The sequence below is a fragment of the Puntigrus tetrazona genome, chromosome 3 (genome assembly GCF_018831695.1).
Source record: "Puntigrus tetrazona isolate hp1 chromosome 3, ASM1883169v1, whole genome shotgun sequence".
Taxonomy (NCBI): Eukaryota; Metazoa; Chordata; class Actinopteri; order Cypriniformes; family Cyprinidae; genus Puntigrus; species Puntigrus tetrazona.
Window position 1 is genome coordinate 20602980 of NC_056701.1, and position 26245 is coordinate 20629224.

General features: G+C 38.7%; 4 protein-coding genes across 6 annotated transcripts in view; 3 read left to right on the plus strand and 1 right to left on the minus strand.

The window, feature by feature from the left end:
* Positions 1 to 634: 634 nt before the first annotated feature.
* On the plus strand, positions 635 to 13968 carry sez6l2 (seizure related 6 homolog (mouse)-like 2). The gene is made up of 19 exons (XM_043235550.1): positions 635 to 1114; positions 3906 to 3984; positions 4099 to 4227; positions 4321 to 4542; positions 5372 to 5508; positions 5725 to 5917; positions 6415 to 6600; positions 6710 to 6893; positions 7083 to 7246; positions 7349 to 7543; positions 8326 to 8464; positions 8547 to 8743; positions 8826 to 9020; positions 9153 to 9347; positions 10494 to 10685; positions 10769 to 10807; positions 10896 to 11013; positions 11432 to 11543; positions 12188 to 13968. Exons 2-19 carry the CDS (start codon positions 3927 to 3929, stop codon positions 12215 to 12217), a joined length of 2685 nt encoding a protein of 894 aa, XP_043091485.1. The 5' UTR covers positions 635 to 1114; positions 3906 to 3926; the 3' UTR covers positions 12218 to 13968.
* Positions 13969 to 14286: 318 nt separating this feature from the next.
* On the plus strand, positions 14287 to 19555 carry kctd13 (potassium channel tetramerization domain containing 13). 2 transcript variants are annotated; one of them, XM_043235947.1, is made up of 8 exons: positions 14287 to 14461; positions 14737 to 14795; positions 16176 to 16443; positions 16701 to 16870; positions 16999 to 17085; positions 17720 to 17772; positions 18060 to 18255; positions 18333 to 19555. In XM_043235947.1, exons 3-8 carry the CDS (start codon positions 16212 to 16214, stop codon positions 18582 to 18584), a joined length of 990 nt encoding a protein of 329 aa, XP_043091882.1. In that variant the 5' UTR covers positions 14287 to 14461; positions 14737 to 14795; positions 16176 to 16211; the 3' UTR covers positions 18585 to 19555. The 2 variants fall into 2 exon arrangements, with proteins under 2 accessions (XP_043091882.1, XP_043091881.1); XM_043235946.1 differs by lacking the exon at positions 14737 to 14795 and having other exon boundaries at positions 14288 to 14461.
* Positions 19556 to 19733: 178 nt separating this feature from the next.
* Positions 19734 to 24138, plus strand: hirip3 (HIRA interacting protein 3). Of its 2 annotated transcripts, XM_043233760.1 has the most exons (8): positions 19734 to 19891; positions 20433 to 20553; positions 20912 to 21056; positions 21146 to 21718; positions 21792 to 21958; positions 22619 to 22769; positions 23010 to 23108; positions 23685 to 24138. In XM_043233760.1, the coding sequence occupies exons 1-8, from the start codon at positions 19824 to 19826 to the stop codon at positions 23867 to 23869; spliced, it is 1509 nt and encodes a 502-aa protein (XP_043089695.1). In that variant the 5' UTR covers positions 19734 to 19823; the 3' UTR covers positions 23870 to 24138. The 2 variants fall into 2 exon arrangements, with proteins under 2 accessions (XP_043089695.1, XP_043089696.1); XM_043233761.1 differs by lacking the exon at positions 23010 to 23108.
* A 496-nt stretch (positions 24139 to 24634) lies between these two features.
* The window catches only part of LOC122337411 (chymotrypsin-like protease CTRL-1), a 3168-nt gene continuing 1557 nt past the window's right edge, over positions 24635 to 26245 (minus strand). The window contains exons 3-6 of the mRNA XM_043233777.1: positions 26201 to 26245; positions 25815 to 26077; positions 25596 to 25738; positions 24635 to 25442 (exon numbers count right to left, since the gene is read on the minus strand). The exon at positions 26201 to 26245 is cut by the window's right edge and continues 124 nt beyond it. Of these exons, the coding sequence (XP_043089712.1) occupies positions 25053 to 25442; positions 25596 to 25738; positions 25815 to 26077; positions 26201 to 26245 (841 nt within the window). The 3' untranslated portion in view covers positions 24635 to 25052. The remainder of the gene's footprint in view (positions 25443 to 25595; positions 25739 to 25814; positions 26078 to 26200) is intronic.

Sequence of the window (26245 nt, forward strand, 5' to 3'; positions counted from 1 at the left end):
TTTTAATACCACAACTATTTCATATAGAATAACAAGGACATTTATTTTTTTAAAAAAACAACAACAACTATATAATTCTATAATACTTGGTTCAATCAATGTATTCTTTTAAGACACAGTAAGGCAACTCGCATGGGTAACTATTTGCTGTCATACTGAATTTCTACAAAAATTCCAATTACCAATTAAACCAAAAGAATTCGCTACCGCTATTGACACAGTTGCAAAGAGTGTGATGCTATTTTGTGATATTAATGGAAAATAATTGGAAAATAGTTTAAAATTAAAAAACTAAGTAGAAAAATCTTGTGAAAAATCTTGTGAATCGATTCATTAAAAGATCCGATTCAATATCCCAGCATGCAGACGGACAGTAACGGACAAAAATAAGCAAATAAAACTAGCTAAGTGATTATTTCTGTGCATCGAAAGCGTTATTTTCTTCTTAAAATGTGAGAATGAGCTGCACATAGGTTACTTGACCTTCACTTGGCCTAAGACGATCAAATGATTACTTAAAATCGGTTTGTTGTGGTATTTGTTAGTGAGTCTGTTGACTCGAGAAGTGACTCGTCTCATTCATGAGTCGGTTCACTAAAAAGATCCGACTCACAAAAACGATTCGGACATCGCTCATTGACAGTCAACACGCCAACCATAAGGTAGGAACTGCCATCTAAGCCTGCTGAACGCTCACATGCTAGCCTACCATAGGCCTAAACGGACGAAAATAAGCGACTGAAAAAATACAACGAAAAACGGACGCGAACTGTTTTTTCCCTTGGAACGAAAACGCCGCCGTCTTCTCCGCGGGTTCGAATGGAACGCTCGTGTTTGACAGTAACCGGGCCGGGAGCGTTCCAATGATTATTTAAAATCCGCTTGACGCGCAGCGCCAGTTGTGGTATTTTGGAGGGGGGTGGAGGAGCGAGAGACGGAGGATCCGCGCAAGAAACGCAGCAGCGAGAGCGGCGCGAGAGAAAAACACACACACAGACACGCACACACACACACACACACACACAAAACGAAATATTCACAGAATAACCAGGACAAGGAAAGAAACCCAGAGGATTGAACTGGACGAACAGAAAAGAGAAACTGCGTATTGCGGGTGCGTATACGTTCTGCTTCCCTCTGACAGACAGTGGTGTTTTGGCGAGCCTGTTACCTTGCGCGACATCCACCTGCATAAAGATGCAACGGATGCGTTCATAAAACTGTAAACCATTCATATCGATCCGATATGGCTTTTCTTCAAAAAGAAATGTAGGTTTATTCAGTCTAGACGGCTTGCTAATGCGTTTTGGGGGGGAATGGGCGTCTTGCGTCATAGGCAGGGATAAGACGAGATGTTTTTGAAGCAGATGAGGAGAAGAACGTCTGAATAAATTATCTGAACGCTCTGCCCGCAGTGTCAGCAACATCGTCTTCCCGCACATTCTGTCGTGGTTCCCATTAGTGTGGCTGTTGCGAATTAACGCCGAGCTGCAGCACGGTTTCATCTTGTTCATTTGTATTACGAACCATTTTTTTTTATCGGCATCGGCGTGTGCTGTAAATACTCAATGAGGCTTGTGGCGGTGACTGGGCCACCGGCAGCCCAGACCTGCTCTCTTATACCTGTCTCTCGTGCGGTGACATCATTGATCACGGACACGTCAGGGGCCATACGTCTCGTGCGCCGGCAGGCCTCGAGAGCCACGGCGGGGCCGTAAGATTTGATATACAACAAAAGACCCCTGTGACTTTTAGAGGAACATTTTACGAGATGACGCATTTCTGCAGTTCGTTTTCCTTTTAACCTTCTGACTTGAGAAAGCTGCATGTAATCAGTAATTGTTTTAAATCGCAGTGATAAAAACCTAATTCACCAAACTAAACTAATGTGTGACTCTGGACCACAAAACCAGTCATGAGTAGCATGGGTATATTTGTAGCATTAGCCAACAATATGTTTTATGAGTCAAAATGATGGATTCTTCTCTTATGACAACAATCGGTTGCACTTTATTTTAAAGTAGGCCCGTGTGTAATTACAATGTACTTTCAGTTGACTTACCTGAGAAAGTACTATGTATTATGAGGTGACTACATAGGTAGGGTTAGGGTTAGGGTTAGTACTTAGTTGCTACCTAGTTATTGTAATTACTTCAATATGTACGTAGTATGTACATAAGGAACATGACTGTAAAATAAAGTTCATCCAAATCATTAGAAAATTGAGTAAAGTTCATGTTTCATGATATTTAGCAAATTTCCTAATATTTCATTTTTATCTCACTTTCAAATATTTGTATCTCTTATCCTACAAACCAGATGATTACTTTCAGATGATTTATGAATCTCATCTAATCGTCCAGGGTCGTATTAACTAACACTTTAGCTTTAAAGATTATATATATATATTTTTTTCAGTCTTTTTTTTTTCTTTAGGGTCCCTGTATTTCCCTGTTTTTTGAAGTTTAAGTAAAGTTTAAAACAAGTTTTAAACACTATTGCACTGCTGTCCTTACCACTGTGTTTTAGGTATGGGAGAGAGATTTTAATCCTACAGATCTCTCCATTGGCCAGAATTCACTAGTAGGTAATGACACTGATGCTCAAAAGTTTAGGTCAGAAAGATTTTTTACATTTTTCTGAAAATCACTTACACTCACCAAAACTGCATTATTATTGTAAATCAATAATCTTGTCATTATTGTGATGATATCACTTTATTAACACTTTATTTTTTCAATAAAATAATTATTTAATTTAAAAGCTGCGTTCTAAACTGTACTTTACTCCTGTGATACAAAGCTGAATTTTCAGCATCATTACTTCAGTCTTCAGTGTCATGTGATCCTTTAGAGGATTGAAAACACATAACTTACCTGAGATAGAAATCATCAATCTTTTTGATACATTTTTGAACAACAAAGTTCATAAAATAAACATTTTATAACACACACAGACACACACACACACACATAAACAGTATATATATATATATATATATATATATATATATATATATATATATAGACACACATTATGGATCTATATCAACTTTTAGAAGCATACTTTTGATGCAACTTTTGTAACAAAACTCGTTTTGATTCTTTAAGATCACAACCCCCTGAAAGATTTTTTTTCTTTCTCTATAGCATTAGATCACAACATTTAAAGTCATTTAAAGTTACATTTTAGATAGAACAGGACTATACCTTGTCCTTTTATTAAACAAAATAAATAACCTTATGTTATTTATCTTATTTATATATACTTCTATTTGTAAACTTCAAGCCGTGAAAAGACTATTTAAATATGAATCCTGTGTGTCTGTGACTCTGTGTGGTTTTGTGTAGTAGTACTGAAGCACGCAAGACTTCGGTGATATTAACCTCTCACTAAATGAGGACAAAAATCCATAAACATCTCCAGGGATGTTACTTCACAAGCATTAGACTGTTTCCTTTGAGCAAAACTATCCTCATATCGTACATACTGCAACCCGTCAAAATAAAACTTCTGTAGCCTACATTACTATTGTTTAGTAAAATGTATGCAATAGTCTACTACTAAAGTTATTAAAACCTTATTTTTAAGCGCCTTAAGCAAAAACTGTATTAATATACAACACAGAATTTCTGAGGGAAAACAAAAACATAGGGCTATTGTAAAATAAATTAAACGTGTGTTATGCTTTTAAATAATTACATATTTTATCATTTCAATTTATGAAATATGTTTTTGAATAAATAAATAAATTTAAATGGAGTTAACAAAAAAAAAACCCGCCTAAAACCGAAAACCTGGGAGAAACACTGACAGCCTTTGACTTACTATTTCCCCTATCTTTGATCTTTATCGTTGCTTCTTTCCCTGTTACTAATTTTTTTCTCTTGTTTGCTTGCACTCAGGGCGTCCTCTCACATTAAAAAATGGTGTCCACAGTTTTTGCTGTGACACTGTCTGTCACACTGCTGCACCTGGCTTCAGGTAACCATTTTAACTATTGATGCAAGGTCAATGCACATTATATATGTTGGTCGCTGTACAGTGAACCTAATTAGTTGAAAGAAATTAAGTTTGACAGTTCAATGGTCTTTTTAGGTGCTTCTTTAGGGACGTCGGACCCTGCGGCTCCTCCCACTGTGACCTCCAGTCCCCGGCCCTTGGGAGATCTCATTCATGCTGCGCTCCTGAGTAAGGAGTACCTGGGCCACACACCTGGTAGCAGAGGTCAGTCCTTCATAAAGAGAACTACTTTTAATACTAATTCAGTTCTACGCCACCCGTTTTTACCACAATCTAAATCTGGGATTTAACTCACAGGTACAACTACTAACCCGACCCAGGCCGTCCCATCCATCAGAGAATCAGATCCCGCCTCCACGGTGATGTCACCAGGAATCCTCACCACCGCAGTGACCTCATCGGCTGCACCTCAAGCTGGCCAATCAGGTTTTGGGAGTGCCGTGACATCACCGCCAGCTGAGGAAGAGACCACCACCACTCTAATCACTACAACAACAATAACAACAGTGCACACACCAGGTATCATAACCAACAAAAGCTCATAACAGCTGTGAGTCTCAGACTAGTTCAATGAATTATAAATGATATTTTGTAGTTGCCATGACACATTTATGAATACTAATACTACTTGTCTTTATTTTGTCTCACACTCCTAACCAATTTTGGAAGGCACAGATGCCTTCACGTCTCCCCAGTTGTTTTCCTCTAAGCTTAGATACGGCCCATAGTGCCTCCTGATGCCTATAAGCTTCCTCAAGGCCCCTAAAGTCGTAAACTATTCTGACCACTAAGCAATTCTAATGAAATAAGTACCATACAAAATAAGCAGAAATTTAATTTTCTTCCACACATCCAAAATGCACCAAAACAAGGTTATACTCTTCATACTGTGTCACTAATAAAACAATGCCCTAAAAACACTAAAAACTGTGTTTTCTTTTGTAAAAGTCGACAGCTCTCTTTTTAGAATTCACTGCAGTATATGTTACATGGCCATGATTACATTATATTACAAACATATGTAAAATGCTGTGTAAATGGTAATGAAACTGAAAGAGTAATTAGGCGTTAATCTGTAAAAAATTGTTTATAGTACTTAATAGTACTTTAAGATTTGGAATATATTTTAAAGTGGTATTATTGCAGAAATGTAGTGTGTTGAAAGGTTTGGCCAGTAATTTCAAATAATTTTGCTTATATCTTTGTGATAAAATTTTAATATAATTCAAAAGATGTAGTTACTGGATTTTAAGTAGTGGAAAATGGACTGGCCCACACACCCCCATCTATATAATAACATTTAAATGAATTTTTAAAGTTGACTGTAACACTTTTAACCTCTCTCCAGTTCAGTGCAACGCCAGTCTGTCAGGAATGGAGGGAATAGTCGAGTCCCCTGATCCACTCTCCTCCTCGTCTCCTTTTTCCCCGCTGGAGTGCACCTACAGCATCACCGTTTATCTTGGATATGGTGTTGAAATACAGGTGCGATGGCTTCACTGTTACCACGGTTTCCATTATAACCTCAGATAGCCTCTCTCTGTGTCACCATGGTTACTGGCTGTTAACATAGCCAATATATCTTGTTGGCATTTGCGTGGACGATGTCACTCTAATGAGTTCTGAAATGTTTGCCCTTGATACAATCTCGGACAACGACATCATTAACTGCTGTTACCGCATCACCTGTCTGTTTTAAAGGTGAAGAAAGTAAACTTGTCCAAAGAGGAGTCACTTAGCATTCTGGAGCTTGGTGGGACAGCGCCTCAGCTTTTGGCCAATGAGACGCTAATGAGCGAAGGTCAGGTGATTCGTAGCTCAACCAATCAAGTGCAGATCCACTATAAGAGCCTGAAGCAAGCCAATCATGGTGTTTTCAGCTTTCACTATCAAGGTATTTTGCTTGTATCAATAATTGAAACTATTGTTTACACTTTTGGAGTACAATTTTTCAATTAAAAAACAAGGGACACAGTCCCGTTCTGGAAAAGGGGACAGAGAGCTGCAGCTCATATGCATTTAATGAGATAAAAAAGTGTTTCTGCTTCCTTAAAATTGGCATTTTTCAAAATCATATAATTTATTATCTGTGTGGTATTTTGAGCTGAATCTTCATTACACATTGTAAAAAGGTACCCTTAATAGATGGCCTTTAATATTTTTTTTTACTTTATTTTCAGCATTATCTTTTAACATTATACATTTCTTTGCTTCTGTCACTTTTGATCAATTTAATGCATTTCAATTTAATGCATCTTGCCTAATAAAAATATTAATTTCTCATTTATTACTTACTCACCCCAAAAACACTGTACTGTAAATAAAATGTAATTCATGTGTTATGACATGACAGGAATAACAGTTTTTTATTATTTTAAAAACCCATCGCAGCGTTCCTCCTGTCCTGCTCGTTTCCTCTCTCCCCTGAGAGCGGCGGAGTGACTGTCACTGATATTCATCCTGGAGGTCAGGCTCACTTCCACTGTGATCCTGGATTTGAGGTCAGAGGTCATGAGGTTGCAACCTGTTTGAATTCCACCCGACCCAAATGGAGCACCCCAGAACCCCAGTGTGTGGGTGAGTTACATTTTACATTCAGTTTTTTAATTGATCTTCAACATCAGCTTGAAGACGTTTCTGTTTATATATGTGTATAAACATTAACATCTATTCTTGTATATTAAAGCTGTATCTTGTGGAGGGTGGATTAGAAATGCTACTGTTGGACGCATCCTGTCCCCAACCCTCCCCTCTGCAAGTAACCATAGCAGCGGTAGCAACCTAAGCTGCCATTGGCTGCTGGAAGCCAAGGAAGGCCACAGACTCCACCTCCATTTTGAGAGGGTGGCTCTTGATGAAGACAATGACAAGTGAGACTTCATGTCTTAGTTACTTAATTTGTATGTTTTAGGAATATCCACTCATGTAGTTGCAATACTATATATATTTAGAAAATGTACAAGCTCTAAAGAAGTTTTCTCTTAATGGATGAACACCAGATGAGATCTTCTTCTTCTTCTTCTTAAAGTTCTTTTTTTGTTCCCTCATCCCTGTCCTAGGCTGATTGTGCGCAGTGGCAATAGCTCTACGGCTCCGCTCCTCTTCGATTCGGATCTGGATGACATTCCAGAACGAGGCTTTGTGAGCGAGGGAATGTCTCTGTATGTGGAGCTCACGGCTGATTCCTCCTCCATCCCACTGCTGCTCGCTCTCCGCTATGAAGGTAAGACAACATGTTACACATTTAACAAACCACATTTCATTACTCTAAACTTTGTAGCACTATAAACAAAAAACACCTCCATCCTCCCTCTTCCTCTATCAGCCTTTGATGGAGAGCACTGTTACGAACCTTACCTGCCTCATGGGAATTTCAGCAGCAGCGACATCACCTTCCCACTGGGTACTGTAGTAACCTTCTCATGCTCTCCTGGTTTCGTCATGGAGCAAGGCTCAGGAGTTATGGAGTGCGTTGACCCCAATGATCCTCACTGGAATGAGAGTGAACCTGTCTGCAGAGGTAAAACAATACATATTTACAGTGTTTGTACATTACAATTCAAGAATTTGGGCTCAGTTAGATATTTTTTATTAAGGGGATTAATACTTCTGTTTAGCAAGGACGTATTAAATTGATCAGAAGTGACAGTAAAGTCTTTATATATTAAAATATTTCAAATGAATGCTGTGTTTCATCAAAGAATGCTGAAAATGTCTCAGAGTTTTCCTAAAATGCTAAACAGCTGTTTTCAGGAATATTTGTTTAGACTCAAATCCTATTAGACTGATGGTCACAGTTAATATTAGGTGGCCTTAACTACTGTGTACTAACTCAATAATACTAAAAGAAGTTATGCCCTCTTTCTTTGTGTAAACATTTGGGTGGTGTTATGCAAATCAAAAGGAACACTTTAAATCACATCATACGATCTCTTTAAATTAGAAAACAATTCTTTAAAATATAATATTATCTCACGGCCTTACTCTAATACTGCATGTGTAATTAAACAAATGTAGCCTTGGAGGACACAACATTGAAAAATCAGAATAGTGTTATACCATTCTTTCACAAACTGCACAACCATCTGCTGATCTTTATTAGAACTGTCAATTTACTTAATTAATTCAGTGCCAACTATAAAAAAAATATATTTGTAATGTTAAAGTGGTTAAGAGATGAAAAAAACAAGAGTAAATGAGTACATTTCAAAACACCTTTAAGATTGAACTTACTGTACTAGGATTTCAAGGAACTCACTGTGTCCTAGTAAGGTGGAAGCTGTTTTAATAATTCCTCCTCAGCTTTATGTGGCGGGGAGCTCACGGACCCGGTGGGAACTGTGCTGTCACCTGACTGGCCACAGAGCTACTCGAAGGGGCAGGACTGCGTGTGGCAAATACATGTCAGCGAGGACAAGCGCGTCGAACTGGATGTACAAATGTAAGTACGTCCGTTTGGTTGTAACAGTTTGCGTTCAATTCTGTTTTTGGTTGAATTCCATTTTCCTATCTTTTGTGTGCAGTTTGAACATCCGCCATAACGACATACTCACTCTATCTGATGGCCATGATATGACGTCACATGTGATTGGACAGTACCTGGGCTCAAGAGAAAGGTTCAGGGTTGTATCAGGAGGTTCAGAGGTCACCATTCAGTTTCAGAGTGATCCTGATGACTCTACGTTTATACTGAGCCAAGGCTTCCTCATTCACTACAGAGGTACGTGTCAAAGGGATCGTCCTTTTTCTGTATCTTTTGTGCTGTAGCTTACAACAATGCCACGTCCTTTGATTTCTCGCAGAGGTGGAACCAAATGACACATGTCCTGCCCTTCCACAAATCGAGTTTGGCTGGAGCAGCTCCTCCCACCCGTCTCTGGTGAGAGGCAGTGTGTTAACCTATCAATGTCAGCCTGGTTATGACATCGTTGGCTCTGACATCATCACCTGTCAGTGGGATCTCTCCTGGAGCAACAACCCACCCACCTGCGTGAAAAGTGAGCCAAGTTATTTTTATTATTGGAGCACCTTGCTGTATTTAAGGGTTCCCTCTGACTGTTTACCGGTTTGATTATTTGATTAATACTGTACACGCTCTCTTTTTCCTCCTGGCTTTGATGTCCCTCTAGTCCAGCAGTGCCCTGATCCAGGAGAAGTGGTCAATGGAGCACGCTCAGTACATCCGGAGTCTGGGTTTGCTGTGGGAACAGTGGTACGCTTCACATGTAACCAGGGTTATCAGCTGGAAGGCCCGAACCAGATCTCTTGCCATGGCAGAGACACCGGCATGCCCAAATGGAGCGACCGCAGCCCGAAGTGTGTCTGTGAGTACATGCTATTTATTTTTGCGCACATGATCAGGAATGTAAGTGATCATGTCCGGCGGGAGAAAAGTCCGCTTGATTCTGTATGGTTGCAATTCTGAAGTTTTTTGGTAAATATTAATAATTGGGGTCACACTTTATGTTGATAGCCCACTTTAGACATTCTACTAGCTATAAGTAACTACGTGTCAACTAATAGTAGATTTTGTCCAAGAATAAAATGACATATGCTTGCAAAGTTTATTATTGTAAGTATGTTGCGGCTAACTACCACATAGGCCTGCCATATATATATATATATATATCATTTACATATATTAATATAAATTATAATTGTTTTAAACAGTGATTACAGTAGGCTACTAGTATCTTTAATATTAAAAGTTAAATATTTGAATACAATACAAACTCATAAAATGGTGTGAGAATATCCCATCTCATTCGATAAAAATAAAACATCATATCATATATAACATTTTTGATTTATTCATTCAACTTGTGAAATTTTCACTCTTTTAAAAGTGTTCTATTCTACACTCGTGGCGCTCATGCATTAGGACAGGTTAGATTCGTCTGTGAAGTGATCTACATAGGCGGAGCAAGATTCCTCATCGCTGTCTATATAGTGCTGATGAGCCGGTGTCCCTGTATTTGAGCTGGTCCTTGGCGGAGCAAAAAATGAAACCAAGCCAAGTCCATCAGCCCAGCGGGACAATCCCCGGTATTCCAGATGGCCAGTCCGCCCCTGGTGTGGAGCCATCAAAAAAAATGTTAGAAGATATTAAGCAGACAGGCCATTGATACTCTAATGACTGCTAGCTTGCATGTAGGTTGCAAAGTTAAATTCTTGTTAGTAGAATGTCAAGTGGACTGTCCAAATAAAATCAGCTATTTAGAATGATTTTTTGTTACGCTGAGACTGGAGTAAGTTATTTTAAATTGTAATATTGTATAAAATAACTGCATTGTAGATTTTAAAAAAGACTTTAACTCTTACTGACCCCAAACATGTGAATGCTAGTATATGCAGGATAAAACATTACATACACAGCTAAATATTATATCCCAAGTACCAGATTTCTGTCTAATGTACTAACCTCTATGCCACCAATCAACCATATTGCTCGCTGTTTTTCTGCTAAACAGTAAAATATGACCCATGCCCAAACCCTGGCGTGCCCGACAATGGCTACCAGACTCTGTACAAGCACAGTTACCAGGCAGGGGAGACGCTACGCTTCTTCTGCTATGAGGGCTACGAGCTCATTGGGGAAGTCATCATCAACTGTGTTCCAGGACACCCCTCTCAGTGGAACAGCCCACCACCCTTCTGTAAAGGTATGCGCGCGTCAACTAGTCTAATACAGAGCTGACATTTCTATCTGAAGAGTCTGAATGCGCCATGTTTTATTTATTTGCAGTGGCATACGAAGGGCTACTGGACGACCATAAATTGGAGGGTAAAGTTGGATAATGTCATGCACTATTCATATTGGTTTGGCTCGCTATGTCGCACATGTCCATGTTATTGACTTCCACTCTTTGCAGTTTCTCAGTCATTAGAGGCCTCTCATCAAATGCTGAGCGAGAACATAGCATTGGCTATCATCCTGCCAATCATTCTGGTCATCCTTCTGATTGGTGGAATCTACATGTACTATACCAAGTAAGTTTGGCATGCTTGTATTTCTGAATGCTTTTGGTTTGTGTTAAAGTCGACACGAAATCAGAATTGGCCCTAATATTATAAAATATGTATTGATTGTTTTTGGTCTTATTTTATATGATTTATTATTGCACATTATTTCAGATTAAAGCTCATTGGGGTTTTTTATACATTCCATGTTCATAAAACATTTGACCATTTCCTACCCAATTTCCCTATAAATAAAATCAAACCTTTCTTGCATTTGAGACTGAAATACATCGCATTACTAAAGCAGAATAGCTTTCGAGCTCTGTTTTTCTTGACTCTAAAATCCAGCTATTTTCTTTGATTATTGTCAAAACCTTCTTCACAGCTGTTCCTCATTTAGCTCTTCTGCACTAACACCTCTCTCGTCGTCTCTTCCTGTCTCTCTCAGTGTGTGTAGGTGGCAGTGGAAACCGTTGTTCTGGAAGTCTCTCTCTCACACCCACTCCTACAGTCCCATTACAGTGGAGTCTGACTTCAATAACCCTCTCTATGAGGCAGGGGTAAGATGCTCACAAACTACTGGAATTTCTACTTATATTATAAGTGTGTAACTGAGCACCAAGAAATCAAGGGCAGTGATTTTCTCTTTAGGGAATCGTAGTATTTTTGCTATCTTCAATCTCGCAGATCTTCCAGCATAGCATGCTCTCTTATTTTTATGTATAGAAATATAAAGATGCACTACCCTTCAAACGTTTGGGTTTAAAGACATCTCTATATATATATATATACTAGATCACATGGACCTTCATAAATCATTTTAATATGCTGATTTGTTGCTCAAAAAACATTTATTATTATCACTGATGAAAATAGTAACGCAGCTTAATTTTTTTGGTCAAAATCCTGCTTTTCAGGGTCACTGGATGAATAGAAATCTGAGTCATAAATGTCTTTATTTTAATGCATGTTTATTAAAAGTATTTATGTTTGCTTTTATAAAGCAATAAAATCATATACTAAGCCCATACTAAGCGGGCTGCATTATAATAAGTTTTAATTAAAAAAAAGGTGTTTTCCATCTTTGTTGTATTTAATAATCACTTAATAATCACTTTACAAAAACTCGACCGTACCGCTTAGCTTTAGAGAATGACTTTCTGTGGTATTTGCGAGTGAAGTTTGTTTCCCTGTCTCACTGTAGGACACACGAGAGTACGAGGTGTCCATCTGAGACGGGAGTCTTCAAATGAATCCAAATTTTGGGTGACTAAAAAGGAGAAGAAAAGGAAGGATACTGTTATTTTATTTTTTTCTCTCTCTCTCTCTCTACAAGACATTCATTTGTTTTACTCAAGTAATGACAACACATTAATCTACACAGTCTCTCTCTCCTCCCTCTCGGTCGATTCACCGACGTATGTGCGTACCAAGTGCGTTTGCTCGTGAGTTTATGCAGTAAGTTAGCGTGTGTTTATATGTGTGTGTATGCTATTGTACGTGTACATCCGAGTAATGAAATACTGAAAGTAACAGCGAAATAGTCGTGAGTACGTATTGTGAGTATGATTTCCACAGTCAGGCATGTTTTATAACAGAAGGTCTGGTGCCTTAAGGACTGTAAAGTGATGGAGCGAATGAAAGAAAGAAGGGGAAATTGAATGGGGAGAGAGAGAGAAAGAGAGAGACTTTGACAAAGATAAGTACATATACGTATATAATCTGAAAAATGAAAACTATACTCTCAAGTTCCCATGTTTGTATACAGACACATGGCCACGCATTCACACGCACATCCACATGATGACAAGAACATACTGAATGTAAATATTTTGATTGAATATTGAGTATACAAGCGGATTCGGTGCCAAAATACATCCCATAATGTGACGTCACTTCACCTTTCACTGGTTGCCATAGTATTTCTTACATTATTACGTAATAATGAGGACAATGCCAGCATTTCATATTGTTCTTTGCTGTTTCTTAAGAATCTATTTCTGCTTGATGTTGAATGACCATGATTCAGAGGAGCGGAATGTCCTCTCGCTTACGGCACGCAACGATTGTATATTTTACCGCTTCAGCTTAGGATCCATGACCAATTATACTTACTGTCATTGTTATCAGAGTTGATGTTGTTGCATATGCACTATGTTGAAGAAAATATATACAGAAAAAAAACTGCTTGCTGTGATGCAGTAATCGAACTGAAATGCTTTTTATAAATTGCATTTTTTTTTTTTTTTTTTTTTACATTTAATTAATTTATTTATCTCATGGTTTCTTGTTAATATGCAGTGAGTTTCGTCTTTTCCACTGTGCCATAACCAGAGCCGGAGCACGTGAGCGGAGCGGAGCGCGGGGGGATTTTGAGCGCATCTTTTTAAAAAGTCGGAGCGTCGTGGTTTTCCCTCGCTCCGAGCGCGACCCGTCACACGATTCAAACGTTAAGCATACTCTTAGTTACACAAGAAATTAGTTTGCCCTTCTAGCAACTGAATATTTTCAGGCGATTAAAAAAAGGCACAAGACTTATTTACGCGCAATCACTCTCTGTATTATGCGTTTAAAACACGTTATTTTACCTGCTACTTTATTTGTATAAGGTATTTATACAAATAATATAGCGATCCGTAGGCCAAATAACTGACTAAAACGTAGGCTATTGTCATTTTCATCACAAACTAAATTTGCACTGAAAAAAGCAGCAATAGTGCTGACAGTGTTATTAGGAAAGGAAAGGTTTGCACATCAGTGTTCTGTTTTTTCTTCTTCTTCTTTTATGAGCAGATCTGTCAAATACTCTAAACTCTAGCCGCTCCACTCCGCTCATATACTCTGACCGGAGCCCATGTTGTGGAGGGCTTTGTTGCATTATAGTATTACTTGATTGTTATTTATTTATCAACATAATATACTTGTCATGAAGACATTTATTTGCTGAGATTTAAGATTAAATAAAAGTCTCTGTTGGATGGTGAATGTGTGTTTCATGAATGGCATCTTTGTGGGTAATACATAACGCTATTTCTTGAAAAATAGCTAGATAGATACACATTTACGTGCTTGTGCGTGTGTATCCGGTCACGTTGAATATACGGTACGTTCTTTTACGTTTTTCACGTTCCCAAGACAAAAATTAAAAAATAAATGCAAACGAAATTTTGTCACAAGAAGATAAAGTCGACCTGACAAAAGCGGCTTTACGATTGGCTGAATTCAGGCTGGAGGCGGGATTAACTCGCTTGACTGACGTCGAGGTGGACCAATCAGTCAACGAAAGACACTCCTCGCGAGGGGAAGCAGCCATTGTCAACCCACAACAAGCAAGAAAGAGGAAGAAGAGAGTCGTGCTGCAAGACAACAGAGGAAATTATGATTTGGTGAAAAATAATTTCAGGTTTAGTGTTATAGATGTAACTGTTCGTCGCGAGTACTTTATACTTTGTGCACCTTACCGCGGGGACCCAGCTCGGTGAGTGTTTGCTCGTTGACAGCCATACTAATGTTATCAAGAGCTAGCTCAGGGGCTAATGAGCTTATCAGTATAAGACACAGACATCATGTTCACTAGGCAGGTTATGTGGACGTGTTTCCCTTTAACCCTCACTTGTCAAGTCGTTAAATGGGCAGTGGACGGTGGGAAATATATTTGGTGTGGTCTAGACGAGGATTAGCGAGGTCTCTCAGCTGGTGTTAAGGTCTTACTGAATGTGTTGACCTAATTCTGTCCATTTCCTCTGATATCAGTACAGAAACACATCTGTGGCCTCCCCAGTGGACTGGACAGATATTCACAAGCCTCGGGGGTAAAGCACACTAAAGGGGTGCTGTTAGAAATCCCTTATGTTTTATTTTTTTAGGCATACCCCAGTGAGAATTTTGAATTCTCTAGTTTGACGAATAATGAAAAACATTGCTTTGTAATTTTTATAATATATTTCTGATTTTCTAGATGTTTTTTTTTGTTTGTTTTCGGATATCGTTTCAGTTGTTCTCAAAGTTCTGGGGTTGGTGTGCAGTTTATGACTGTAAATAATGGTGTACTGTCACCTTGTTCACACACATCTCTAAAGATGTCACAACATTTATTGGTTTATTTTGCTCTCGTAATATTTTATGTACATATGTGAAATCCTGTGAGTAATCACTAGAGATTGCTTTGATGTCCTGCTGGAAAATTATAGGAATAGTTCAGAGTCAGACAGAAAATAATGTTTTAATATTATTTACATAACTTATTATTTTGTAAGCATGCGAGTAAGTAAGCAGAACACAAAAGATGGGTTTTTGCAAAGATTTTTGGAAAGCCCTTTTTGTATGGGGACTGGGTCTGTCATGCTTCCAAAACTATAAAAACATCGTAAAAGTATCCATGTGACCTGTATGCTGTATTCCAAGTTTTTTGAAAACATATGATCATTTTGCAATCGTATAAACAGATTCTCTTCACTATAAATATTGTCCTTCAGTGGAAAGTTGGATTTTTTTTTTCTTAGCTGGGATACTCCACCCCAAAATAAAAGTTGTCATTAATCACTTACCCCCATGTTGGTCTAAACCTGTAAAAGCTTTGTTTAAGATGCTTTGAGACGTCCGTCCCATTCACGGCAAAGTAAATTGCACTGTCAAAGATCCAGTGAAGTATGAAAAACATTGTTAAAATAGTAAATCTGCCATCAGTGCTTTAATCTGAATGTTATGAAGCAACGAGAATAGTTGGTGTACGCGAAGAAAATAAAAATAACGACTTTATTCAATAATTTGTCTTCTCTGTGTCTCACTGTAGTGCCATTCGGGAGAAGATGCAGTTTATATATATATATATATATATATATATATATATATATATATATATATATATATATATATATATATATACAATTAATATGGATATTTTTCGTGATGGTTTTATGATGCCTGTTGATCTTTGACAGCGCCAGTCCAGTTTCATTACATCAATGAAAACGAGTATATTCTTCAGATACTCACTTTTTGTTTTCCATAGAAAAAAGAAAACAATGCCGTTTGAAGCGTCATGAGAGCGAGGAAACATTTACAATGTCCAAGTTTGGATGAACTGTCCTTTAACCGCAACATTTCAGAATGACTCAGTACTGCTAAAAACATCTCCTAACAGTCAGCCCGTAACTCTGTCTGCTCCGTATGTGTGTGCTTTATATCTCCAGGCAGCAAGTAAGCAGTGTTTGGTTTCTACTCCCCTGATGTCTGCCGAGGCATCTGGATCATCCGGCGGGAATGTGGTGACTGTGTCCGCGTCATCCTCCGGCCATGTTGGGGAAGAAAAGGCCGGCAGGAGCCTGGCAGGGAGTAAGTACGTCAAGCTCAACGTGGGGGGAACTCTCCACTACACCACGGTCCAGACGCTCACCAAAGAGGACAGTCTGCTCAGGAGTATTTGTGACGGGAGCACAGAAGTCACCATAGACTATGAGGGTAAGAGAAAGCATGAGGAAATCTTGTTATACTGATCTCATCATTATCAAGTAATTACATTAAGAAACTGAAAAAAATGTATCCTGTCGCAGCGTCTCCAAGACACTTCCTAATAAATTATTTGAAATACTATATGCAAGTGTACCTAGTCTAGTACAAAAGCTGTTAATTTGGTCCCCCTTTTCCCAAGCATTATTCTAGATGCGGACACTAGATCAGAGATGCATGTTTTTAAGTATTTCTTCACTTGTTTTAAGGCTGGGTGGTACTGGACAGATGCGGGAGACACTTTTCCCTTGTGCTGAACTTCCTGCGGGACGGGACAGTTCCTTTGCCGGAGAGCACACGGGAGCTAGAGGAGGTGTTGAAGGAGGCGCAGTACTACAGGCTCCAGGGTCTTGTGCAGCACTGCCTCACCACATTACAGGTTAGAGGGTCCTCTGGAGCAGGTTTCTGTGCCATCTACCGAAGTAGAATGCGTTTGTAGAGAAGTTAAATACGGCTGTTTGAATGTTGGTCTGTCACTTACTAATGGCTTGCTTGATGTTGATGCAGAAACGCAGGGATGTCTGCAGGGGGTGTCACATTCCTATGATCACTTCAGCCAAAGAGGAACAGAGGATGATAGCCACCTGTAGGAAGGTGAGATGACACAGCAGAATGTTTACTTCCCATTTAGACCAAAACAACACAAGAAAAATGTTATCTCTTTTCCCAGATCTGGAGTTGCTTGTTTTTTTGGTTTTTTTTTCAAACTATGATTTAATCCAGTCAGAAGATGTCAAACACATTTTATATTTTGAGCTGATTTTAGAATGCTTGTTCTTGTGAGGTTTTTTTTCATGCATCTCCTAGCAATGTGGCACAAGTTTCTGTTCAGGTTCCAAATCACACACTACCACACATTTAGTTTGTAATATCCAACTTTTTTCTGTAACCATTTAAAGAGTTACCAAGTAAATGATGCCTATTGTTTTCAAAAGTCTAAAAGGGTTTTTTTTTTTTTTTTTTTTTTTTAATGGAACACTACATTTTTTTAACAAATAATATGATTTTGGGGATTTTTGCTATATGTTCTCTTTCAGGACTGTCAAAATATACATTTAAGGGGGTTTATTTTATTATTCTTTATTTATTTGTGTCTGTTGATTTTTAAATGTGTGTGTGTGTGTATACATATATATGTATATGAACTGCTTTATATGAGCATATAGTATAGAGCTCAATAATGGTACGGAGATTCTTCATTTCATAAATAATCTTTTCCTCATTACAGCCAGTGGTGAAACTGCAGAATAACAGAGGGAACAATAAATACTCCTATACCAGGTACATTCAGACTTTTTTTTTTTTATTTCTTTTTTTTTTATAAAGTTTACCAACTTTTCTTAGTTTACCACCTTCTCATTTTATAAAGCATGTGAATCATAATGTGCCTCGTTCATACTATTCTGAATATAAATTAACAACTGTAGTCATACACGCATTTTTGACTCAGCGATCCCTTGTAATCAGGAGTTTGATTTTGAATTAAAAAAAAAATAATACCATGCCAAATATTTATAAAAAGTGCTGTTTTTCAAAAAAAAAATAAAAAATTGACCCTGTTTCCCCAGCAACTCTGATGATAACCTCCTGAAGAACATCGAGCTGTTTGATAAGCTGGGGCTGCGCTTCAATGGCAGAGTGCTGTTCATCAAAGATGTGTTGGGAGATGAGATATGCTGCTGGTCTTTTTACGGCGAGGGACGCAAGATTGCCGAAGTCTGCTGCACTTCTATTGTTTATGCCACTGAGAAGAAACAGACCAAAGTGAGCAAAAGAGATCTGAACTCTCTCGTCTATGTGTATAAATGTCTTCTAACTTTTCTCTTCGTCTGTTCGCGTAGGTTGAGTTCCCAGAAGCTCGTATCTTTGAGGAGACACTCAACATTTTGATCTATGAAAATGGACGAGGCTCGGGTTCGGGAGGCATGGCCCTGCTGGAGTCGGGGGGCGTCTCGTCGCCGGGTGTGGGCCAGGCAGAAGAGGAAGGGGCAGGTGTAGGAGGCGGGGATAGGCGGGTGAGGCGTATCCACGTGCGGAGGCATATAATGCATGATGAGAGGGGTCACGGACAGCAGACTGTCTACAAAGACTGAATCCGAACCATACAAAGACATTGTACGACCAATATGCATGTGAACAATGGAAAGGTTGTTTGAGGAAAGAAAGACAGCTTTGGTATCATTAATACTGCACTGAAATGGGAGGGGTAGGGGTTATTATGGGCTAGTTTAGAAATAATTCTGAAGTTGCCACAGTGTGGTACAGTTGTATTTTTTTTTTTTCTAAGAGGTACATTTACATGACCTTTTTTCCTTTTTTTTTTGTTAAATTTAATTTATTATCCAGTTAATTTATTGTCCAGAATTTTCACTTTTTCAAGATTCAATGTGAAGCAAGTTGTATTTTTTTTGTTTTGTTTGTACGGACCGTGTGAAAGTGTATGTTTTGGTGATTAATGGTAACGTGCGATGTATGCTGACTTGAGAGGTACACGGCAGAGGTGTCGTCTGAGACTGTCAGATCTTCTGGGAAACTGACCAAATGCGCAAAGCTTGTTGTTGCAGCCATAGATAGCAGCGGGTCCGGTTTTAAACATCCTTTTTTTGTAACTTAAAAGGAAAACATAACAAGTAAATCATTTTACACAACTGTGCCTCGCGATTGGTGTTTAACATTTTCAACGAGCGTGTTAATATTTATAAAACTAACATGGTTTTGGCTTAAAAGATTGCAGTAGTTTCTAGCGTAGTGTAACGATGCATTCTTAAACAGACCTCTGTTTAAGACTTGGGTTAGACTTGTTGCCACACATGCAGTAAAAAAAAATCTATTTCATCTTTTCTAGAATGCTCCTTTGAATCACAAACCCCTTCACTAAATGATTTATGTTTTATTGACAAATGTAAGCCATAAATGTATGCACTCACTGTCCTAGACCAAAAAAACACCCCTTAATTCTGCCAATGAAACCATGTGGAATGCCGTCCGGATATTGTTTTGGAATTTTAATCATCTGGAATTAATATTCCATTAACATTGTCAATAAAAATGCTTTTTGTTAAAACCCTTGTTATTTTATTCAGTCTTTACAAGTAGCAAAGGGAAATGATTCAGAACACAAAATCATACATATACAGTAACGTTAGGTCGACACTAGAGTTTTAATAAACGTACACGAAACTTCATCGTTAATATTGTGTCTATTACGTAAACAAATCTAGCGGAAATGATGCGCGATGACGTGAGGTAACGTAGTGCACAGCAAAGCGCGCCAAGGCAGGGCGGCGCGCTTACGCACTGGAGTAAAAAGTGGCGCAAATGTGTAGGAAAACATGGCCAAAGAAGAGGACGCGATCCGAAAGTTCGTGGAGAGAGAACTGCACGGGTGCTCGGACCTCAGGTAAACTGCGAGTGCAAGGCAGCGTCGAAAGCGCTCTCTAAACGGAAGTCACCAGCGTTGCGCATCAAAGACGGCTATGTTAGTAACTCGGGACTGAACAAAAATGAACCGTCGCTTGAGAAATGCGATAACGCGTGTCTGCTCTCGCGTCGTCGTGTGACACGACAGGAAAAGAAACATAATAAAGGGGTGGTTAGCGTAAGATTTTAGCAAGCGCTTTGATTTGCAGGTGTCGTAAATAAATGCAGTCAAGTCACACTATAATGATTTGTGACGCAGATTACGTCAAAAAGAGCTTGAAGGAAGTTTGGTTACTGTAGTACAGTAGCATGCTTGAGTGCTTTTACATAAAGACTGCTCAAACGCGTGTGCATCACTCGGGTTCATGCACAAGGCACTCAAGTGAAGGTGCACTCGTGTTTTGGTTACGGTCTGCCGCGAGTTGTTACGACTATAGCTATTTCACATCGATATGTATGTATGTATGTATGTATGTATCAGATTTGCAGTTTTGCGTTCATTGACACGCGCCATCTTTCAGCACTCTTACTATAGGCATTCTTCGGAGGAGGTACCTGGAAAAGGTGGGGAGAGAGTCTCTCAGCGTCAAGGACAGAGAGCTGATGAAGAAGATTGTAGAGGAGGAACTTTTAAAGATGCAGGTGAAGAAAAGATATCGAAGTCGTGCAATCTTAACATAATTTATCTGTCAAAAAATGACCTTTTGCTAAGTCCCATGCTTTGGTTATTTTGGTGATTCTGCTTTTTTTGTGTGAAAACGTACTCATAAAGTGGTTAGGATGGAAGATGTTTAAAATCTTATTAAATAGACTGGGATGAATTGTAACATTTTCTGTTATAATCTGATATGCAAATTTAATGCAAATGAAGAAACGTTAAATTTACTGATGGTTACTTTTCTTGAGGCAATCAGTGCTTTTGAATATATCTGAGGTTTCTGTTTGGCTCGTCTGGTAATGTGATTTGTCAGTAAAAGTGACATCCACCTTCACTCTCCAGGAAAGCAGCGATGATGAGCCTCTTATTAAGAGTGTGAATGCTTCGAAGAACCAGAGCAAAAGGAAAAGGGATGAGGATGATGGGGATGAAGAGAATAAAATGGTGGTAAAGACAAAAAGATCACGGCTGGAGGAGTCTTCTCCAGGTAACTGCAGAGCTGATTGGTTGAGATTTGTTTTTGTTTTTCACTTATTGAATGCTGCATGAGTCACTTGTATAATCTCTCTTGTCCAGATTCCCCTGACTCTGGAATAGAGAAAGCTATGAACGAGGGAGAACAAAAAGAGGAGGAAGATAAAGACAGTGAGGAGGAGCAAGAGGAAAAGAGCGTTAGGAAGAAAACTCAGAATAAGAGACAGAGCAAAGCAAAAGGGGACAGTGAGAAGAAAAAGAGACAGAAGAAAAAAGGGAAGGGGCAGGAAAGTGATGAAGATGAGGAGTTGGACGATTCTGATGAAGAGGAGGAGGATGAGGAAAGGCTAAAGCAACCAGCGAAAGAAAAGAAAAAGGTTTCAGACAGCGAGGGGGAAATCAGTGATAAAGCGGCTTCCAGCGATTCTGAGGATGAAAAAGTAAAAAGCAAAGTGAAGACGCCAAGTAAAAGAAAAGATGTCAGAAAAACGAAGCCAGTCGAGAGGGATATTGTGAAAGAAGTGGAGAGAGAGGTTTTTGGCAGCAGCTCTGAGAGTGAAGAGGAGAGTAACGAGAGAAATGACAAGAAGAACTCTGAAAGTGACAGCAGTGAAGAGGAAAAAGAGAGAAAAGGGGATGCTGCTAATTCGTCCTCAAAAGACAAGGAGAAACACGGTAAGAGTCCCTCAGAGGTCAAAGCGGGAGTATGTTCAAACTCCTTCCTTACATTGATGTCTCTCTTTGACAGAAGAGAAAGTACAGGACAATCAGGAGGAGGCCGCAGAGGACTCTGACTCCTCATCTCTCCCTTCACTGGAGGAGGACGACGAACAAGAGAAGGACAAGAAGGAGGGAAAGAAAAGCCCGAAAAAGAAGAAGAGCAGTAAGGAGAAGGAGAACACCAGCAGAGGAAAGGCAAGAACAGCTCGCGTCACAAAAATGACCTTTTTCACTACTGTGAGATATGTTTAAGTAATTGAAATAAGTAAGAGTACTCTATATTACTCTTCAGAAGTGTGGGGTCAGGAAATTGTTTTTTTGCTTAAGTTTTTAATAGTTTTAAATATTAAATTAATCAAAAAGGTACAGTTAAGACATTTTAAGTCTTAATGAATGAAAATTTCGCAATGTTTCAGCCTGGGTGAGCATAAAATACTTTTGACATTTGTTGTTGTTGTTTTTTTTTTTTTTGCAAGATATTTAAATATTTCAAATTGTCACATTGATTTGACAATATTATGTTCTCTGTCTGTGTCAAGAGTTTAGTGCCTCGACAGGTGGGGCAGTTTAGTGCCGTATAAAACAAATTAATTAATTGAAAAAATACAAGACATAAAGAAAAAATAATATAAAGGAAGGCATATATTTTACCAACACACACAGTGGTGTATTTATTGTGTGTGTGATGTTTTGTGGATAATTTTAAAGCTATCTCAGTATTTAATTATTTTATTTTTACAATTTTTTTGAACCAGAATTGGTCAAACTATTTGAGTTTGATTCTCTCATAAGCGGACGACGTGCTGTCATTCATCAAACCCAATTTTTGATTTGACAATAACTTTTGTCCTTCAGGATGAAGAAAATAAGGCCGTGTCCAGGCTGAAGCGCTACATCTCCCTCTGTGGTGTGAGACGGAACTACAAGAAGCTGTTAGATGGCTGCCGATCAGTGAAGGCCAAGGTGGCTGTGCTGAAAAAAGAGCTGGAGGAGCTGGGTGTGGAAGGTCAGCATGCAAACTCACGCTCAATGCTATCATAAATATGCACATGCAAAGTTGCATTCCTTCAATTTCTTAACTAGGTGACCTTTAAGTGCACTTTCTCCTATTGTAAAATAGTAAATAACATTACTGAAGAAAAAAAACAAGAGATTATTAAATTAAGAGATTTTTTTTTTTTGTGCACGTTTTAAAGAATGTCTGTGCAAGCGCGCAGTTATTACCTATGAAATATGTCTGTCCCAGGTCAGCCCTCCATAGAGAAATGTAAAAAAGCTCGACTAAAGAGAGAAGAAGCACAGGAACTGGCTGAGCTGGATGCCAGCAACATCATCACCACTCAGGGTAATGGCACTTAAAGATCGCATCTACTGTTTGTATACATTTTAGAGAACGCTGCTTAGAAATGGAGATCAAGCACCTGGGTGACAACCTTAAACAAAGCGTGCGAATGAAGGATTCAAGTGTAGCACCATTCTGCCCCATTTCACACGCTTACAATAAAAGAGCTGGAACCTCTTGTTACAAAATTTAACAAAATCATTCATCTGATGTCACCATCTTTACAATGTATTTCACCTTAGTTTTTCATGTGATTTGTATCTCAGGACATAGGACCTGTAGATCTAAAGGATGATTTATAGCAGTGCATCAGATCCAGGCCGTAGCCTTTACGCCATAGGGTACATGTCAGTTTTAATTGTGTCGTTGTTCGTTGTGTCTTCAGTGTCACGGGCATTTAACTGATGTAAACCGTAGTATCGCGATTTAAGACAGATACTTATTTGTATTATACACTACTGTAGCTAAAAGTTTCATTTCATTAGGTTTAACCGAAAAACTAATCTAATCGTTCAATTTCCAATCTGATTTACTTTGTTTTTCGGTTAAACCTAATGAAATGAAACTTTTGTTCGTCAGGACGTCCCAGAAGGAGAGCAGCTGCAGCAGCCTGGCCCCCCGCCTCCGCCTCCGCCTCCGCCTATAAGCGTGTTGTGGACTCAGACTCTGACAGTGGAGGGAGCCACACGAACACGGGACGCAGGAGAGGAGCGGCCTGGGCCAACCTGCAGGGAATCATCAGTGACGACGGAGAGAGCGACTAGACGGCAAGTGCCTTTCCCCGCGACCTGTTTCATCGTGATACAGTGCTTTCTTCAAGCTCACACAAGTTCAAACAAGCAAACCTGCTCCAATGAATCGATCCGTAATTAGTAAAAAACACATCCCGTTATTGTAGGATGGGTCGGATTTCTTTATAAGTTCCTTCTCTTTTTGTGTGTTTTACAATTGTTAGTTTGTACTTCTATTTAAGTGTCTCAAATGTGTATAATGTGGTTTCTGTAGTTTTGAAAATAAAATAATGTATATTAAATTTGTTGGGGTTTTTTCTTTTTTTTTTTTTTTTTTTTTTTTTTTTTTTTGAATTCTCAAAACTAACTGTGGTTACATCATAGTAAAAGTAGTGCATGTCTCTTAATAGAGTGAACACACCACCCCAAAAAAAGTATACCCAGTGTGTAAAATAAAGTTTATGTAGCAAATAAAAGTAATCACTTGAGTTATTTCTGGCATTGACTTTTTTTGAATGGTCATGTATACTTATACTATAGTAAAGTGTACAATATAAAAGAAAGTAAAATTCCTGGTTTGTGAGGTCTCTTTCTGGTCCTGTCTCCAACTCTTCTAACCTGCCATTTCCTGTCTCTTATTAAGCCAAGAAAAGGCTTTAAAAAGTCAACTTTAAAAAGGCATTCACAAAAACCATTCTCTGCTTGTCTCCTGAACACGGGAGAGACATCGTCTGAAAAGATGTTAAAGTTTTATTTAAAAGTGTGTGTGTTTTAAGGACACAAGAAAGACTATTTTGCTACATTTTCTTTCTTTTATTAAAGTTATATTATGGATGGAAGTATGGATTTTTTTTTTGGCTGGGCCAAACAAAATGATGCATTGTGGACACTATACATGCAATACATTTGTTACGCTTTTGTAAAGAATTTTAGCTGTACAAATGCCACTTTAAAATATTTTTTCCTTGCATAGTACGGGGATCAAAACATTTTGTATTTTAATAAAATCATTTAATGAATCATTAAGTCAAGGAAAATGTGTGATCAGTTACTACAGGTACTGATTTATTTGTGTTCAACGTGCTAAGCCCCCAGAATTAACATAAATGTTTATATCAAAGAAAAGATTATAAGAAGAAACACCTATTAACTGTTACACCTATTAAAGAAAGAGCGTTGAAAAGTTTATATAAAATGATCGTGGCTCTCACAATCTTTAAAAAAAGCAAAAGAAGATGAGAGGTACAATGGAGACGGTGAGAGCAAGGGAAAATGAGAGGAGGTTGACTGAGCCTTTATCAAAGATAGAAGGAATGAAGGGGTCTGGGACCATTTCAGGCTCAGGACTGTAGGGCATTAGGACCAATTCAGGCTGAGGACTGTAGGGGATTGAGACCAATTCAGGCTGAGGACTGTAGGGGATTGTTGGCACCAATTCAGGCTGTCTGGCTGTACTTGTGTAATTGTTGATCCAGTCCCGAAATTTAGACAGTCTGGTGTATACTGTAGGATAGCCAGTTTGACCACAAGCAACAGTCAAGAGAGGAGATCCAATCTGAATCCACACGGAGCCCTGCTTAATGACCAGTGCACTCCCATCATCTCCCTGCAAAGACAAGCAACTTATACTTACGCCTGTACAGTAACAGAAGTGATAATGACAGAGAAGACAGAGATAAGCTCTAGCCTCAGTTTTGCAAAAACAAAAAAAGTTATTTTGATAAATACTGCATGGTCAAGTGAATGATTGATGTCTTACAAAACACGGGGCTTTCCCTGCCTCGCCTCCAGCACATAGCATCTTGTCTGTGATTGTTGCTATTCCTTCATAGACCGTTTGACATTCAGTGTTGCCCACTACAGTGGTCTCCAGCTCCTGCAGTATGTTAGGATACGTGTTTCCTATCACATAAAAAAAAGATATAGAACATCATAATAGACTTCATCTTGTTTCTTTAAAATTTTGAACCTTGATCACCTGGATAGCTGGTCACGCCCCATCCAGTGATCCAGCTCTTTGTACCAGCAGCGTATACACTATCAGCAGCAGCCAGACAGACTGGCTTAATATAATCAGTGAAATTCACAGAAGAAGAGAGCCGGAACAGTGATAGTTGACCCTCCATGCTGGTAGTGTCAGGATATTTGATGACTTCAGTCACTGTCCTGGATATTTCATGTGGGTTCGAGCCATTTTGGCTCAGGCGCCCCAAGTAGATCACAATGTCAGACATATTGATGCTGTAAAAACAGTTTTAAGTCCGTTTTAATTTCTCTATTATGAATCCACATCTGCTATATACACTACATGACACCTGAAATTCATAAAAACATATGATAATATTAAACTTGTGCACTTAATACTTTCGAGCACAGGAAACTCCAGTCAAAACCCAGTCTTTATTGATA